The following is a 17,649-nucleotide window of genomic DNA, read 5'->3' as shown; positions in this document are numbered from 1 at the left end:
ATCCAGAAAAGGACTTCAACTCTGGACAGAATGGATAGGTTCAAAGGAATATGGACCTCATGTGTACAGCCATTTGCCCTTTTGTTATTTGTAATTAAATTATTTCAATGGTAATTTTATAGCAAAAATTATTTTCAAAAAGATCCTGTCCCTGCCTTTAAGGTGGTATTTACTTAAGGTACCTACAATTTCATCTGTTCTCCAAAGTAAGGTGATACTGTCTACTAAAGGACAAAGAATGAGGGCTTCTGGGTGGCTCAGTCGATTAAGCTTCCAACTCTTGGCATTGGCTCTGGTCATGATCTCTCGGTTTGGGGGATCAAGCCCTGCATTAGTCTCCACGCCATCAATGTGGAGCCTGTGTGGGATTCCCTCTCTCTCCCTCTCTGCCCCTCCTTTGCTCATACTCTTGCTCTTTCAAAATAAATAAGTAAACATTAAAAAAAAGAAGAACAAAAAATGAGGATTTAGCTATCAAATGTAAAAACTTCTCTTAGGCTTTGATTTCCTAGTGCCTCAGTTTTGGTAATCCCACATCTCTGCTCCTGTTCACTCATGAATAAGGAGACTGGGACACAGAGAAGCACACTTAGAGAAAGTCAAAGCCAGGACTATAACGCAGGTCTCACTTTTGCATCCCTAACCTAAATTATTTAACTGTGACTGTGTGACTGTTAGGAAAGTCATGTATCATTGGATTTTCAAATAATAAAACCTGAACATAGTGAACCCAAAACACACTAAAAATAAAGTATGTTCATTTTAAAAATATAAAGTACAAGTATTATTATTAAACATAGGCTGTTGACATATTTTTTTACATGGGGCCTATTACAGTTCTAAGCACATAAGTGGGCACAAGATAGATGGAGATTAGAATAGTGTACCTGTTTAATTTTTTGGATTTAACAATTATTTTATTGTGGCTAAACTCTGGAGTAGATCATAGGTATCTGAAAGTTCTTTCTAAGAAACTAGGAGCAGGGGTGAACTTTACTTTTCTTCTCTTTCATCTCTTTCTGCTCCTACCCCCACCACCATGGACTTTCTCCCCTCTTGCTATCCTTTCTTGCTATCATAAGTTGTTATGTCTTATGCAGAAGAAGGATTTTCCAGGCGAGCAGTTCTTCGTGGTATTTGTGATAAAGCCTGAAGATTATGCCTGTGGAGGATCTTTCTTTATCCAGGGTAAGAGATAGTGAGGAATGTTTGCGACTTAGAAAAACCTAATGAAATGGAAGAGAAGGGAAGCCAAAAGCTCCCCATGACCCCTTACTACCATCTCTAATTCTCATTGGGGATCATCAGCAGTAACTTGCAAGGCAGTCTGAGAGATCTTTGAAAAAAAAAAACATAGAGTAGAAAATGATAAATCTAAAAGGATTACTGATACTACAAAATGTCATTTAGTGCACTACATCTTTTCAAAGTCTTGGGCTCTATCAGACCATGTGAGGTATATTCACTCAGTTTGCCTTTTACTCAACAAATATTTGCTGTTGTGAAATAATGATTGTATGTAGCATATCAAGGTCCACTGTCTAAGACTGGTTTGGTAGCCAGCAGTAATGGAGCCATTTGTGTTAATCAGTAGTCCTCATTTCCAGAAGGACATACAAGGAAAATTCAGAGTTCTCAATTTCAGTTGCCAAAATTATACCTTGCAAGACAGTAAGAAAGCAAAGCAGGACCATTTATCCCAATGACAGGGACTGTGTGTAATACCCTTAGGCATAGTACAAATGGCTATGGCTAACTACCCAGTCACTACTGTGGGAATGCAAGAGGCTATTGATTGAAAACGCAGACCCCCAGCAGCTGATGAGCCACATGTGATCAACACAGAGGGTGTTTAATGTTCAGTATAATATGGTTCTCTTGACATTCAGGTGAGATGTATTCTTCATGTATTCTTTAATCTCTTGATTACCTAACTCTAGAGTTTTGCCAGTGTCCAATGTTCTTTGGCAAACTACAAGTCATTTTATGACTATGTAACAAAAACAATTTTTTTTTCCACTGGCTAGAATAATGCAAAGCAAAAGACAAGACAGCTTTCTATTTTTGTAGCCATTTTCTTCAGATGTCTATGGCATATTGGGCCACATGGATATCAGAGGATGAGTCAAGCTTTCTTTACTCAAGAAGGGAGGCTACAGTCTCACTTGTTCAATACTACCAAAAATGCAGTGAGGCAAAGGCTATCGTGAAAGTTTAGCCAAAAGCCATATTAGATAGTTTGCAGCTTTGGGAGTTAGGTTTTCCTCTAGTTCTTGCTAAAAGAAAATTCAACAACCAGAGCTAATTGTGGACAGTTTTTGAACAACTGTTTAGATGAGAGGCCAAGAAGTATCTGATCTATTTTGCCTTTTTCTTTTTTACCAGAAAAGGAGAACCAAACCTGGAATCTACAACGAGCAAAGAACCTTAAAGTGACCATCGTTCCTTCCATTAAAGGTCAGTATTGGCTCTAGGATTCCATGGAAAGATTTCTATGTCCGAAGGCAATCATATACTTCAACATTAATGTCATCCTTCCAGAGAAACATCATAAGAAAACTAATATTTACCTTGGAGATAGAAGAGAGAATCAAAGTATGTTGTTAAATCTCTTCCAGAAAGAAAGGGAACTCAATTATGACATTGTATACAGGAAGTCCCTTCCTGGGTTCCATTGGGAAGTCATCACTGTGATAGGTAGCCATTTGTGGAGAATGTCTGGGTGACCTCCAGCAGCTTTGCTGCTTTGAATGGAATTATATTAGGACTTAAGAGTGGGTGTGATGGAGATGAGCCCTTGAAGCCATCCTGTCCCGAACATGGTTCTCTTTTTTCCTGAGGACACCCTGACCAAAGTTGTTTCTCTTCCCACAGAAACTATTTATGTGAAATCCATCCTTCTCAGTTTCCTCATCTTCTTCTCCTTCTACTTGGGATGCCTGCTTATTGCGTTTGTTCATTATATCAGGTAGGTCAAGAGTATCAAGAAATGTTAACCCCCTTTGCCTGTCTCTGTGTGGTGTGTAGAGCATTAGGCTTTACAGCCATATTGACCAGATTCAACTCTACCTCAACCACTAACTGTGTGACCTTGGGCTAGTTACTTAACCTCTCTGTGCTTCAGTTTCCTCCTCCTCAAAAATGAGATAATAATTTACCTCATAGAATTGTATAGCTGCAGTGTTTACGTCAATGTCCTGCACAGAGTGAGTACTGTTTAGAGTATTAGTTATTTTCATAGTTAATAAAACCTCAACAGAAAGACAGCTTGGGTATTTTTTTGGATCAGGAAATACTGTAAATCCTATGGAATATAGGAAATGAGGAGTTCTTCCTAATATGGAGATTTAGGAACAGCTTTAAAAATTCCATCAACAAGTAAATTTAATGTCTAAAATAAACCTTGAGGTATAATAAATAGCAGGAGTGATGTGCTTTGATATTGCATTGCCAAGTGCTTTCTTACTATTATAGCATCAATTTTCCAGTAAAATGTCCCTTGAAGGGAAAAAAAAAGGAAATGATTATATTGTAATTTGACTAAGACAATTTCCCTTCCCAAGAGATTGGAGCCCCTAATAAAAAGAGCTCCAGTTTTTCCTGGTGTCTCTGAGCAGGCCCAAACATTGAAAATTCTGTACTTTGTTGTGGTCTCTGTGAAGCAACTACAAAAGAATGGCAGAAGGCCTACAATAAACAAATGTTCTTTCCCCTCTTGAACATCTGAAGAAAACAAAGCCAGCCCAGAGTTTTCAGACTATTGGGCAATTTAACAGCATCAGTAGAAAAAAATAATTCTCTTCTGTGACTTTACAAAGATTTTCAGTTGAGAAATTGAATTTTAAAACCCTGGGACTACCATTAACCATATCTAGAACAATTTGAGCATCAGAATACTTAAGGAGAGTAATAAATTATAAACCATTGAGAAAAGTAGAAATTCATGAATCCATATTGATGGAAGAAGGAAGGAAGGAAGGAAGGAAGGAAGGAAGGAAGGAAGGAAGGAAGGAAGGAAGGAAGGAAGGAAGGAAGGACCTAAATATCTCCAGATACAATCCAAAGTCAATAAAACAGGTATACATTGAGGAAGCGAGCCATTAGCAAATGCCCACAGTATAAGGAAGAACTCTTGCCTACATAAGAATGCCAAAATTGACTGGAAAAAATGGAGGGAGTGCTGGAATTGGAAAATCATCATCTTGCATATATCAGGTTAAGAATAATTAGTGGATACTAAAACTAAGAGGAAAATCTGATGAAAATCAAAATATGTGCATGACCATAAAGTGTATCCCCACGAGTTGCTTAGTTATTCTAAGGGAAAACATAGTAACTATACAATGGAGAACTCAGACAAGGATTGACTGGGTGATCAAAATTAATGTGAGCAAGGGGAAGGTAAGACACTGTGTGCCTCCACATGTGACAATCTGAGGACACAGCACTACTCATGCAGTATTCCAGCCAGAAATACATATTTTGAATATAATCCTGAGGAAAAATCAAACTAACCCAAAATGACAAGCATTCTATTAAAGACAAATGGGGGCGCCTGGGTGGCGCAGTCGGTTAAGCGTCCGACTTCAGCCAGGTCACGATCTCGCGGTCCGTGAGTTCGAGCCCGCGTCAGGCTCTGGGCTGATGGACGGCTCGGAGCCTGGAGCCTGTTTCCGATTCTGTGTCTCCCTCTCTCTCTGCCCCTCCCCCGTTCATGCTCTGTCTCTCTCTGTCCCAAAAATAAATTAAAAAACGTTGAAAAAAAAATTAAAAAAAAAAAAAAAAAAGGACAAATGAAAGGCTGTGCAAATGATCCAGATTGAAGGAGACTAAAGAGATATGGGCAACTAAAGACAACACCTGGTCTCAGATTGGATGTTTTACTAGAAGAATATACTATAACAGACATTATTGGGTCAATTGACAAAATTATAATACAGACAGATTAGAGTATCTTATGAATGTTAGATTTGCTGAATTTGACAACTATACTATGGTTAGGCACGAGAATATCTTTATTCTTTGGAAGCATTTAGGGCACCTGGCTGGCTCCGTCAGTAAAGCATGTGACTCTTGATCTTGGGGTTGTGAGTCAAGACCCACATTGGGCATAGAGCTTACTTTTTAAAAACGGAAATATTTAAGAATAAAAGTATTAAGAATAAAATAATAAAGAATAAATAATAGTAAAAGTATTAAGAATAAAATAATAAAGAATAAAAGAATAAAATATTAAGAATAAAAGTATGCAACTTACTTTCAAATGGTCCAAAAATTATATATGACATATATATAACATATATATAGTTATATACATATACACACATACAGAATGATAAAGCAAATGGGATAACATGCTAACAAATGAATCTAGAAAAAGCATATGTGAGTATTCTATATTTTATTCTTACAACTTCTCTGTAAATTTGAAGTTATTTTCTAATAAGAAATTAAAAACAAAAACCCCAGTTCACAGGCAAATATATCTTGAAAGTATATACATTAACTGATTATCAGCCCACTTAATTTATTAGATCATAATCACTGACATTTACTAGGCACCGTGATTATCTGAGATTATCTCAATTGATGCCCTACAACAAGCACTAGTATTATCACCATTTGACAGTTAAGGAAATTGAGGCACAGAGAGGTGAAGCAGTTTGACCACAAATTCACAGCCAGTAAATGAGGGAGCTGGGATTTGCCTGGATTTCCAGGCAACGTGGCTCCAGAGCCTTACCTATGAAGCAGGCTGGTCAATACAGGTCTGGAGTGGTAAGGGCATGCGAGAGAGGGCAGTCCTGATCATGGGGGCCAGACCAAAAGCCTGGTACCCCAGCATGGATTCGAATGGAAAAGGATCCCAAAAGCTGTCAATTTGGACTCAGATGAACTCCCAGATCATGGAAAAAGAAGTTCATCTCATCGCTTCTCGGCCTTTTGGCTAAGATCAAGTGTAGTATCTGTTCTTATCAGTTTAATATCTGATACGTCCTCTATCCGAGGACAATATATTAAATGGATTTTTGGAATTAGGAGATGGAATAGGAGCTTGCTCCGTCCACTCCACGCATCGACCTGGCATTGCAGTACTTCCAGGAACGGTGCACCCCCTTTTGGGGGGAAAAAAAAAAAAAGTTCATCTCTTATGCTCTCTTAGGAAGACTGTCTCTACTCCTGATGTTTTAGATTTTAGAAAATAGGATTTCACTTCTTTAGTTAGCTAGCATGCATAATCATCATACAAAAAAAGTAGAGATGGATATCAATGTCCCTGACATTGTCATGCAGCTACAGCAGGAAGCACAGGTTTTGAAAGCTGTGGTATAAGGCTTTGTTGAAACCTCTGGCTGCCAGATTATTTTGCTATAGTCAATCGCACAAGCATAGATTCTTCCCAAATATAGCGAAAGTGAAAATTGAAATCTGGAGACATAAGAACCATTTGGCATTCTAAATAAAATAATAGACTGAGGAAAAATGCTAACAGAACTCTTTCTCATTGAACTAAGCAAAAATAACAAAGTTTTCTACAAAACCAAATGAAACTAGTCCTGGAGCATAACGCCATTTGCTTGATAAGTTCTCTGTACTTTTTTTTTTTTAATTTTTTTTTTTTAATTTTTTTTTTCAACGTTTTTTATTTATTATTGGGACAGAGAGAGACAGAGCATGAACGGGGGAGGGGTAGAGAGAGAGGGAGACACAGAATCGGAAACAGGCTCCAGGCTCCGAGCCATCAGCCCAGAGCCCGACGCGGGGCTCGAACTCACGGACCGCGAGATCGTGACCTGGCTGAAGTCGGCCCCTTAACCGACTGCGCCACCCAGGCGCCCCTCTCTGTACTTTATTATTAATACACATGGGATTTGTAGTACATGCTATGAAATTAGGATGAAAATATGGATAAGAGACATGGCCCTGCTCTCAGGAAGCTAAGAATCCAAAGTATTAGCTATATTGGCTTGAATCTAAACACCATCCCCCTCCCATTGCCAGCCACAATCCATTCAGCAAGTATGTAAGGAGTCACTACAATAAATGTGCAGGACCGGGGCCAAACACTGGATACATGTTCTCTTATTCATTTCTTTCAACCACCCTACCAGACATTGAGTTCAAACTGCACAACCCTGAGTACTCATCCCTCCCTTGATTCTTGCATCAGTTATCTATGGCCACAATAATGCTGCATAAAAATCAACCATAAAAGCTCCAATGGCATACAGAAATAGTTAAGTTTACTTACAAATCTCTGGGCCAGCAGGATGACACTGCTAATCCAGACCGGGCTCAGAGGTCGCAGTTGGGTGTGGCTATAGAGTGCTATCACCTGGCGTCAGCTAGGTGCTGACTCTTCTAGACCAGCCTCAGCTGCACGTGGTCTCCCAAATTCCAGCAGGCTAGCCCTTGTTTGTTGTATCTCCAAGAGAGATAGCAGAAGACTTTAAGGCCTCCTTAAGATGTAGGTTCAGAAGTGGCATGATATCACTTCTCCTTTCTATTAGCCAAAACAAGTATGAGGACAGTCCAGACTCAAGAGGTGAACACACTAACTCCACCTTTTGATTTAAGGAGCTAAATACAAGATGAGGTGTAGCCATTTTGCAATCAATCTAGGAGAGTTCTCATTTACGATCTTCTCCTTTGCTCACTGGATACAGTCTGCCTCAGCCTAGCTTTCTAAATCATTTAACCTCTACTGAAGAATCTTATCAGCTCCTAAATCTATAGCAAATGTGGGTACAGCCTGTTAGCACAAACACATCATTTTTTCTTTTAATGTTTTATTTATTTTTGAAAGAGCACAAGTGGGGAAGGGGCAGAGAGAGAGAGGAGGATAGAGGATCTGAAGCAGGCTCTTCCATGAAAGAAGTGAGCCCGATGTGGGGCTTGAACTCATAAACTGTGAGATCATAACCTGAGCTGGAGTCGGACGTTCAACAAAATGAGCCACCCAGGTGCCCCTAACACATCATCTTTTATGAGTGCATATAATTGCTTGCCACTTAATCTCACTAGGATTTTTTTTAAAAAGGGATTTCAACAGGTGTTGGTGAGGATGTGGAGAAAAAGGGACCCTCGTGCACTGTTGGTGGAAATGCCAACTGGTACAGCCACTGTGGAAAACAGTATAAAGATTCTTGAAAAAGTTAAAAATAGAACTACTCTACAACCCAGCAATTACACTACTAGGTATTTACCCAAAAAGTACAAACGCACTAATTGAAGAGTATTATGCTAAAAAAGAATTACAGGCCAATATCCCTGACGAACCTGGCTACAAAAATTCTCAACAAGATACTAGCAAATCATATTCAACAATACATTAAAAGAATTATTCACCATAATCAAGTGGGACTCATTCCTGGGCTGCAGGACTGGTTCAATATTTGCAAATCAATCAACATAACACATCACATTAAGGGATAAAAAGAAGGGATCACAAGAAGGGATAAAAACCATATGATCCTGTCTATAGATGCAGAAAAAACATTTGACAAAATACAACATCCTTTCTTAATAAAAACCCTCAAGAAAGTTGGGATAGAAGGAGCATACCTTAACATCAAAAAAGTCATATATGGTTTTATACAGCTTTATACAGCTAATATCATCCTACAAGCTTTCCCCTGAGATCAGGAACACAATGGGGCTGTCCACTCTCCCACTGTTGTTCAACATAGTGTTGCAAGTCCTGGCCTCAGCAATCAGACAATGAAACTAAATAAAAGGCATCCAAATTGGCAAAGAAGAAGTCAAACTTTCACTCTTCGCAGATGACATGATGCTTTTCATGGAAAACCCAAAAGACTCCACCAAAAAACTGCTAGAGCTGATACGTGAATTCAGCAAAGTTGCAGGATATAAAAGCAATGTACAGAAATCGGTTGCATTTCTATACACCAATAATGAAGCAACAGGAAGAGATATCAAGGACTTGATCCAGTTTACAATTGCACCAAAAACCATAAAATACCTAGGAATAAACTAAGCCAAAGAGGTAAAAGAACTGTATGCTGAAAACTATAGAATGCTTATGAAAGAAATTAAAGAAGACACAAAGAAATGGAAAAATATTCCAAGCTCATGGATTAGAAGAACAAATATTGTTAAAATGTCAATACTACCCAAAGCAATCTGCACATTCAGTGCAATCCCTATCAAAATAGCACCAGTATTCTTCACAGAGCTAGAATAAACAATCCTAAAATTTATATGGAACCACAAAATACCCTGAATAGCCAAAGTAATGTTGAAAAAGAAAACCAAAGCTGGAGGCATCACAATCCCAGACTTTAGCCTGTACTACAAAGCTGTAATCATCAAGACAGTATGGTATTGGCACAAAAACAGACACATACATCAATGTAATAGAATAAAGAACCCAGAAATGGACCCACAAATATATGACCAACTAATCTTCGACAAAGCAGGAAAGAATATCCAATGGAATAAAGACAGTCTTTTAGCAAATGGTGCTGGGAGAACTGGACAGCAATAAACAGAAGAATGAAACTAGGCCACTTTCTTACACCATACACAAAAATAAATTTAAAGTGGATGAAAGACCTAAACGTGAGACAGGAAACCATCAAAATCCTACAGGAGAAAACAGGCAGCAACCTCTTTGACCTCGGCCATAGCAACTCCCTACTTGACATGTCTCCAGAGGCAAGGGAAATAAAAGCAAAATGAACTATTGCAACCTCATGAAGAAAAAAGCTTTTGCATAGCAAAGGAAAAAAATCAACAAACCAAAAGGCAACAGATGGAATGGGAGAAGATATTTGCAAATAACATATCAGATAAACAGTTAGTATCCAAAATCTATGAAGAACTTACAAACTCAACACCCAAAAAACAAATAATCTGGTGAGTAAACGGGCAGAAGATGTGAATAGACACTTTTCCAAAGAAGACATCCAGATGGCCAACCGACCCATGAAAAAATGCTCAACATCACTCATCATCAGGGAAATACAAATCAAAACCACCATGAGATACCACCTCACACCAGTCAGAAGGGCTAAAATTAATAAGTCAGAAAACAGTAGATGTTGGCGAGGATGTGGAGAAAGGGGAACCCTCTTACACTGTTGGTAGGAACGCAAATTGGTGCAGCCACTCTGGAAAATGGTGTGAAGCTTCCTCAAAAAATTAAAAATAGAACTACCTTATGACCTAGCAATTGCACTACCAGGAATTTATCCAAAGATAAATTTTTATAGCAATGTTTTATAGCATCACTAATAACAATAGTCAAATTATGGAAAGAACCCAAATGTCTATCAACTGATAAATGGATTAAGAAGATGTGGTTTATATATACAATGGAATACTACTTGGCAATGAAAAAGAATGAAATCTTGCCACTTGCAACAACATGGATGGAACTGGAGGGTATCATACTAAGCAAAATAAGTCAGAGAAAGACAGATATCATGTGATTTCATTCATATGTGGAATTTGAAAAATGTAACAGATGAACATGGGGAAGGGAAGGAAAAATAAGGTAAAAACAGAGAGGGAGACAAACCATAAGAGACCATAAATACAGAGAACAAACTAACAGTTGATGCGGATAGTGGGCTGGGTTAAATGGGTGACCAGCATTAAGGAGGGCACTTTTCCGGATGAGCACTGGGTGTCATATGTAAGAGATGAATCACTGGGTTGTACTCCTGAAGCCAAGACTACACTGTATGTTAACTAACTTGAGAATAAAACAATAAAATAAGGTTTTTAAAAAAAAAAAAAAAAGAGTATTATGCCACGTGAAATAAGTCAGAGAAAGACAAATACCATATGATTTCACTCGTGTAGAATTTAAGAAACAAAACAAATGAGCAAACAGGGAAAAAAAGAGAGAGAGACAAGCCAACAAACAGATTCTTAACTACAGAGAACAAACTGATGGTTACCAGAGGAGGGGGGGTGTGAGGGAAGGGTGAAACAGGTGATGGGGATTAAGGAGTGCACTTGTTGTGATGAGCACAGGGTGATGTATAGAAGTGTTGAATTACTGTACTCTACACGTGAAACTAAGATTGCACTGTACATTAACTAGAATTTAAATAAAAACTAAAAAAGGGGACACACATACCCCTATATTTATTGCAGCACTATCTACAATAGCCAAATTATGGAAGCAGCCCAAGTGTCCATCAACTGATGAATGGATAAAGAAGACGTGGTATATATACAGTGGAATGTTATTCAGCAATAAATAAAAAAAGAAATGAAATTTTGCTGCTTGCAACAACATGGATGGAGCTAGAGAGTATAATGCTAAGTGAAATAAGTCAGTCAGAGAAAGACAAATACCATATGATTTCACTGTTGTGTGGAATTTAAGAAACAAAACAAACAAGTAAAAGGGGCTGGGGAAGAAAGAGAGGCAAACCAAGAAACGGACTCTTAACTATAGACAACAAACTGATGGTTACCAGAAGGGAGGCAGGTAGAGGGATGGGTGAAATAGGTGAAGGGAATTAAGAGTACACTTACCGTGATGAGCACTGAGTAATGTATAGAAGTGTTGAATCACTATATTGTACACCTGAAACTAATATAACACTGTGTGCTAACTGTACTGGAATTAAATTTAAAGCTTAATTTTTACCAAAAGGGACTCAACCACAGCCTCATTTGCCAGCTAGAACAGTCAGGCCAAATTGTAACCCTTCTTAATAATCTGCCTTGCTGGGTCAACAAATATTTAGTTATCATTTTCTATGTGCCAGGCTCTGTCCTAGCGTTCAGGGATACAGTGGTGAACAAGTCAGTCCAGATCCCTGCTCTAACAGACTTTACATTGTACAGAGGGGAAACATATAAGCAAGCAAGTAATTAATAAAGCAAATAATTTCAGCTAGTGACAGGAGGGAAAAAACACTGTAGTGTGAGAGGGAATGGTTGGATTGGGAATCTACATTAGATTTGATTTGTTCAGCAAGGAAGATATCTCAGAAGGAAGACTTTAATAGGAAGAAGGAGCTAGCCATGTGAGGATCTGGGGAGAAAGTGGCCCAGGCAGAGAACAAGAGCAAAGGCCCTGGGGTGCCTGTGTGGCTCAGTCAGTTGAGCATTCGACTCGGACTTAGGTCATGATCTCACTGTTGGTAGGTCCGTGCTCTGGGTTGGGCTCTGTGCAACAGCTCCAGAGCCTGGGGCCTGCTTCAGATTCTGTGTCTCCCTCTCTCTCTGCCCCTCCCCCACTTGTGCTCTGTCTCTCAAAAATAAATTAAAAAAAAAAAAAACACTCAAAAAAAAAAAAAAAAAGAAAAAGAGCAAAGGCCCTGAGGCAGGGATGAATTTGCTGTCTCTAGGAACAAAAGAGGTATAAAGAGAAGTTCTTCCACCAGACATACCAGGATCTGGGGTGTGCAATTTCTAGAGTCTCTGTCTAGAAGTAAGAGTATGTATGAAAGCACAAACACATCTAATCCCTAACTTTCCTCCTCCCTGACCAACCTCACATCCAAAAGGGAAGCTCATTTTGCGAGAAGACGGTGATTCACATTTTAATGTTTGATAGATGTTCCCAAATGATATATCTGGCTTTTTTAGTAATAGTTTTATTGAGATCTAATTCACAGACCACAAAATTCACCCTTTTAAAGTATAAAGTTCAATGACTTTTAGCATATTCACAGTTGCACAACTGTCTAATTTTAGTATATTCACAGTTGCACAACTGTCTAAAACCACTATCTAATTTTCATCACCTCCAAAAAGAAACCCTGAGTTTATCAAGATTACAGGATACAAGATCAATATACAAAAGCCAGTTTTATTTCTATTCACTGGCCATGACTAATCCAAGCATAAAATTAAGAAAACAATTCCATTTACAATAGGATCAAAAATAATAAAATACTTAAGAATAAATTTAACAAATTAAAGACTTGTACACTGAAAATGACAAAACATCCTTGAAAGAAATTAAAAAGGACCTAAGTAAATAGACATCCCATGTTCATGGTTTGGAGGGCTTAATATTAAGATGGTGTAGTAAAATAATGGCCCCCAAAAGGTGTCCACATTCTAATATCCAGAACCTGTGAATATGTTACTTTACATGGCAAAAGAGATTTTACAGATATGATAAAGTTATGGAGATTGCTTTGGATTATCCATGTGGGTATAATCTAATCACAAGGGTCTTTGTAAGAGGGAGGCAAGAGGGTCTAGGGCAGAAGGAGGATATGTGATGATGGAAGCAGGGCCAGAGCAACATACTTTGAAGATGGAGGAAAGGGCCATGAGTCCAGGAATGCAGGCAGCCTCCAGGAGCTAGACAAGGCAAGGGAAAGGGTAATCCCCTGGCAGCCCCTAGAAGGAATACAGCCCTGCTTCATACCTTGATTTTAGCCACAGAAGATGTACTTTGGAATTCTGACATCCAGAACTATAAGATAATAAATTTGTATTGTTCTAAGCCACTGTGTTTGTGATAATTTGTTACAGCAACAATACAAACTAAAACACATAGCAACACTCCCCAAATGGACTTAGAGATTCAAAATAATCCCTATCAAACTCCCAGCTGACTTTCTTACAGAAACTGACAAACTGATCCTAAAATTCATAAGGAAATGCAAGACGGGGAGACCCAGAATAGGTAAAATACTCATGAAAAAAAGAGAACAAAGTGGAGGTCTTACACTTCCTGATATCAAAACTTACTACAAAGCTACATGATTGAAACTCTGGCACTGACGTATAGAAAGACGTATAAATCAATAGAATAGAATTGAAAGTTCAGAAATAAAGCCTTACATTTATGATCAATATATTTTTGACAAGGGTACCAAGAAAATTCAACAGAGAAAGGATATTCTTTTCAACAAATGTGTTGAAACAACTGGGTATCAACCTGAAAAAAATGAAATTTTACCCCTACCTCACACCATATGAAAAATTAACTCAGAACAGATTAAAGATCTAAATATAGAAGCTAAATCTATAAAACTCTGAGAAGAAAACTTGGGTTTAAATCTTTGTGACCTTGAATTAGGCAACAATTTCTTAGATATGACACCAGAAGAACATGTAACAAAAAAAATTAGATAAATTGGACTTAATCAAAATTAAAATTTTTACACTTTTAAAGAACGCTATCAAGGAAGTGAAAATACAACACACAAAATTGGAGAAAATGTTTGCAACTCATATATCTATCTGGTAAGAGTCTAGTATCCACATGATATAAAGAATTCTTACAAGCCAGTGATACAAAATAAATAAATAAATAAAATGGGCAAAGCGTTTGAATAAATATTTATCCAAAGATCTACAAGTGGCCAATAAACATATGAAAAGATGTTCAACATCATTAGCTATCAGGGAAATGAAAATAGAAAAAACAAGGAGATACCACTTCTTACCCACTAGGCTAGCTATAATATATTTTTAATGGAAAACAACAAGAGTTGGTAATGATGTGGAGAAATTGAAACTCCATACATTGCTAGTAGGAACATAAAATAGTTTCTGCTATAAAGTTGCTGTGGAAAAGTTTGGGGGAAAAAACCCACAAAACAGTTACCTCATACTTAGCACATCTGTACCTAGGTGTATACCCAAGAGAATTTAATACATATATACCCAGAAAAACTTGTACATAAATGTTCATAGCAGTGTTATTCATGATAGCCAAAAAGTGGAAATAATGAAATGTCCACCAAATGTAAACATATAAATTAAACATGGTGTATCCATACAAAGAAATACTATTTAGGGGCACCTGGGTGGCTCACTCAATTGTGTCCAACTTTGACTCAGGTCATGATGTCACGGTTTGTGAGCTCGGGCCCCACGTCGGGCTCCGTGCTGACAGCTCAGAGCCTGGAGCCTGCTTCAGATTCTGTGTCTCCCTCTCTCTCTGCCCCACCCCGTTCACACTCTCTCTCTCTCTCTCTCAAAAATAGACGTTAAAAACTTTTTCACATAAGTAAATAAATAAATAAATAAACTAATAAATAAATAAAGTAATAAATAAAATGAAGGAATATTATTTATACATAAAAGACCAAAGTATTGATTCATCCTACCACATAGATGAACCAGAAGCCAGTCAAAAAAAGACCACATATGCTATGATTCCATTTATGTGAAATTTCCAGAACAGGCAAATTTACAGAAAGTAGATTCATGGTTGTCAGAAAGTGTAGGAGTGGGGAATGGGGAGTGACTGCTAATAGGTTTTAAATTTCTTTGGGGGGGTGATGAAAATGTTCTGGTTGCAGTTTTGTGAACATATTAAAATGCATTGACGTGTGCACATTAGAGGATGAATTTTATGATGTATGAATTATCTGAAAATAAATGAATCTGAAAATAAGTAAATGAATTTATGTATGTATGTACATGCCTAGGAGCAGAATTGCTGGGTCAGATGGTAAGTCTGTTTCACTTTCGAGTTTTTCAAAGTGGCTGTACCATGTTACAATCCTGCCAGCAACATATCAGAGTTCCAATTTCTCCACATGCAAAGGCTTGTTTTAAGAGATCCTAGCAGACAAATCTGCAACAAATGTAAAATGCTGACGTTTTCACGGTCTTAGGAGCATGTGTATATTCTTGTTTACAGATTTCAAAGAAAATCCATTGATGGAAGCTTTGGTTCCAGTGATGGTAAGAAAAGTCCCTGGTATGAAAAGTCAATTCGAATGATAGAGAGTGTGCGGCAACATCCCATTTGGCACTTTTGTCTCTCTGACTTTCATCATTGCCAAACCCTCCCTTGGTTCCTATCCCACGGACTAATCTAATCTACAGTCTTTCTAGAGAAAGCAGAGCTAGTGAGAACCAGTTTTCAGAGTTGGTAAGTACTGAGATATGGAGCTCCTACTAAGACCCTTTGCTTAGAGTGTCCCTTGCAATTGTCCATGGCTCATTTATCAGCCATTCATCTTCTTTAGAAGTTTAATCTTTTATAGGATGTAAATTGTTCACACCTATTTCATCCCAAAGCCAACTTGTGAACAATAAGAATTTATTGTCACAACTCCAATACACAGTTCAATTTTCCCAAATTGAAATAGAGGCTTTTTTGTTATTGTTGTTCAAGTGGCTAAAAACCTGAATTATTTGAGACTAACAAGTGTAATAACTTTGGGAAATCCAGAATAATTGATTATTTGACCATTGTAATGTGCCCTTTCCTCCACTCTGATAATTTGAACAAAGAAACTCAATTACCTGATCTTTTTATAAAAATTTTTTAAAAATTAAATGTCCTCATTTTTTTAAATCAAGAAATAACTGACATGTAACATTGTAAGTTTTGAGTATACAACACAATGATGCAATATTTGTATATATTGCAAAATGATTACCACGATTAAGTCTAGTTAACATCCATCACCACACAGAGCTACAAATTTTTTCTTGTGATGAGAACTTTTAAGATCTACTCTCTTGGGCGGGGGCGGGGGCAGGGGGGGGGGAGTGTTGTGTCTGGGTGGCTCAGTCAGTTAAGCATCTGACTTCAGCTCAGGTCGCGAACTCGAGGTTCGTGGGTTCAGGCCCTTCGTCAGGCTTTGTGCTGACAGCTCAGAGCCTGGAGCCCGTTTCAGATTCTGTGCCTCCCTCTGTCTCTGCCTCTCCCTTGCTCACACTCTGTCTCTCTCTGTTTCTCTCTATCTCTCAAAAATAAACATTAAAAAAAAAAAGATCTACTCTCTTAGGAACTTTCAAGTACACAATATAATGACCAGCCTGTACCTTATATCCCCAGGACTTTGTTATTTTATAACTGGAGGTTTACACCTTTTGTAAATATCCTCATTTTTAAAAAGTCGAAGCATGAGTTACTCAGTGTTCATAAGTTATTTGGCACAGAGTGATGATTTAGAAAAGGAACAATGAAATGAGACTTGATTTTTAAGTCACATGCAGCAGATGTTCAGTTCTGTGTTTTCTGTACTTAACTGAGCCCACAGAGTCTTAGAGAAACACAAATTGATCCCCTACCCACCCACCCACCAGGAGCATTTCTCACTCTGCTTCTCCTGCCTTCCTTTGACTTTTGTCTTCCTCAATGTCAGCATGTTTATTTTCCAGCCACCCAGGCAATTGGTTTTGACAACATTCAACTAGCAATATGAAAGACTATCAAAGGACACCTGCTCTAGGGTCTTTAAAATACTAAGTGCTACTTTCTCTTTTATTTGTAAAATGTTTAAATGAATTTGTCTTCTCTCTGGATCTCATCCTTTTTCTTCTAGTGCTTTCCAAGTTTTGCTCTTATTTTAGGTCCCAGTTGAACTTAGAAAGCCTGATTAGTCCAATCCCATTGGTGCTCTGTGAAAGGATGGTCCATTATTTTTTTTTTTAAATGTTTATTTTTTTATTTTTTTGAGAGAGAGAGAGAGAAGGTGGGGGTGGGCAGCAGAGAGAGGGAGACACAGAATCGGAAACAGGCTCCAGGCTCCGAGCCATCAGCCCAGAGCCTGACGCGGGGCTCGAACTCACGGACCGGACCGCGAGATCGTGACCTGGCTGAAGTCGGACGCTTAACTGACTTATCTCCCTGGAAGATGAACAAAGTAGATGCTTATCTCCCTGGAAGTTGAACAAAAGGGTGCACTTAGGACTGACTGAGTCTGGTGGCCCTGGTCCTTTCCCCTGCCATTC

The 17,649-nt window shown here is 38.2% G+C and overlaps 1 protein-coding gene and 1 non-coding gene across 6 annotated transcripts in view; both read left to right on the top strand.

Moving 5' to 3' along the window:
• SIDT1 (SID1 transmembrane family member 1) overlaps nt 1-17,649 on the top strand; it is a 116,942-nt gene that overhangs the window by 57,393 nt on the left and 41,900 nt on the right. For all 5 annotated transcript variants that reach the window (XM_058731380.1, XM_058731383.1, XM_058731384.1 and 2 more), the window contains 4 exons: nt 1,101-1,188; nt 2,386-2,457; nt 2,875-2,968; nt 15,602-15,645. In XM_058731380.1, the coding sequence (XP_058587363.1) occupies nt 1,101-1,188; nt 2,386-2,457; nt 2,875-2,968; nt 15,602-15,645 (298 nt within the window). The remainder of the gene's footprint in view (nt 1-1,100; nt 1,189-2,385; nt 2,458-2,874; nt 2,969-15,601; nt 15,646-17,649) is intronic.
• LOC131513341 (U2 spliceosomal RNA) lies at nt 5,928-6,118 on the top strand. The gene has a single exon (XR_009262557.1). It is a non-coding gene; the product is annotated as a U2 spliceosomal RNA (small nuclear RNA).

The sequence above is a fragment of the Neofelis nebulosa genome, chromosome 5 (assembly GCF_028018385.1).
Source record: "Neofelis nebulosa isolate mNeoNeb1 chromosome 5, mNeoNeb1.pri, whole genome shotgun sequence".
NCBI classification, from domain to species: Eukaryota; Metazoa; Chordata; class Mammalia; order Carnivora; family Felidae; genus Neofelis; species Neofelis nebulosa.
Note: the sequence above shows the minus strand (reverse complement) of the source record. Positions and strands in the feature narration are given on the sequence as shown.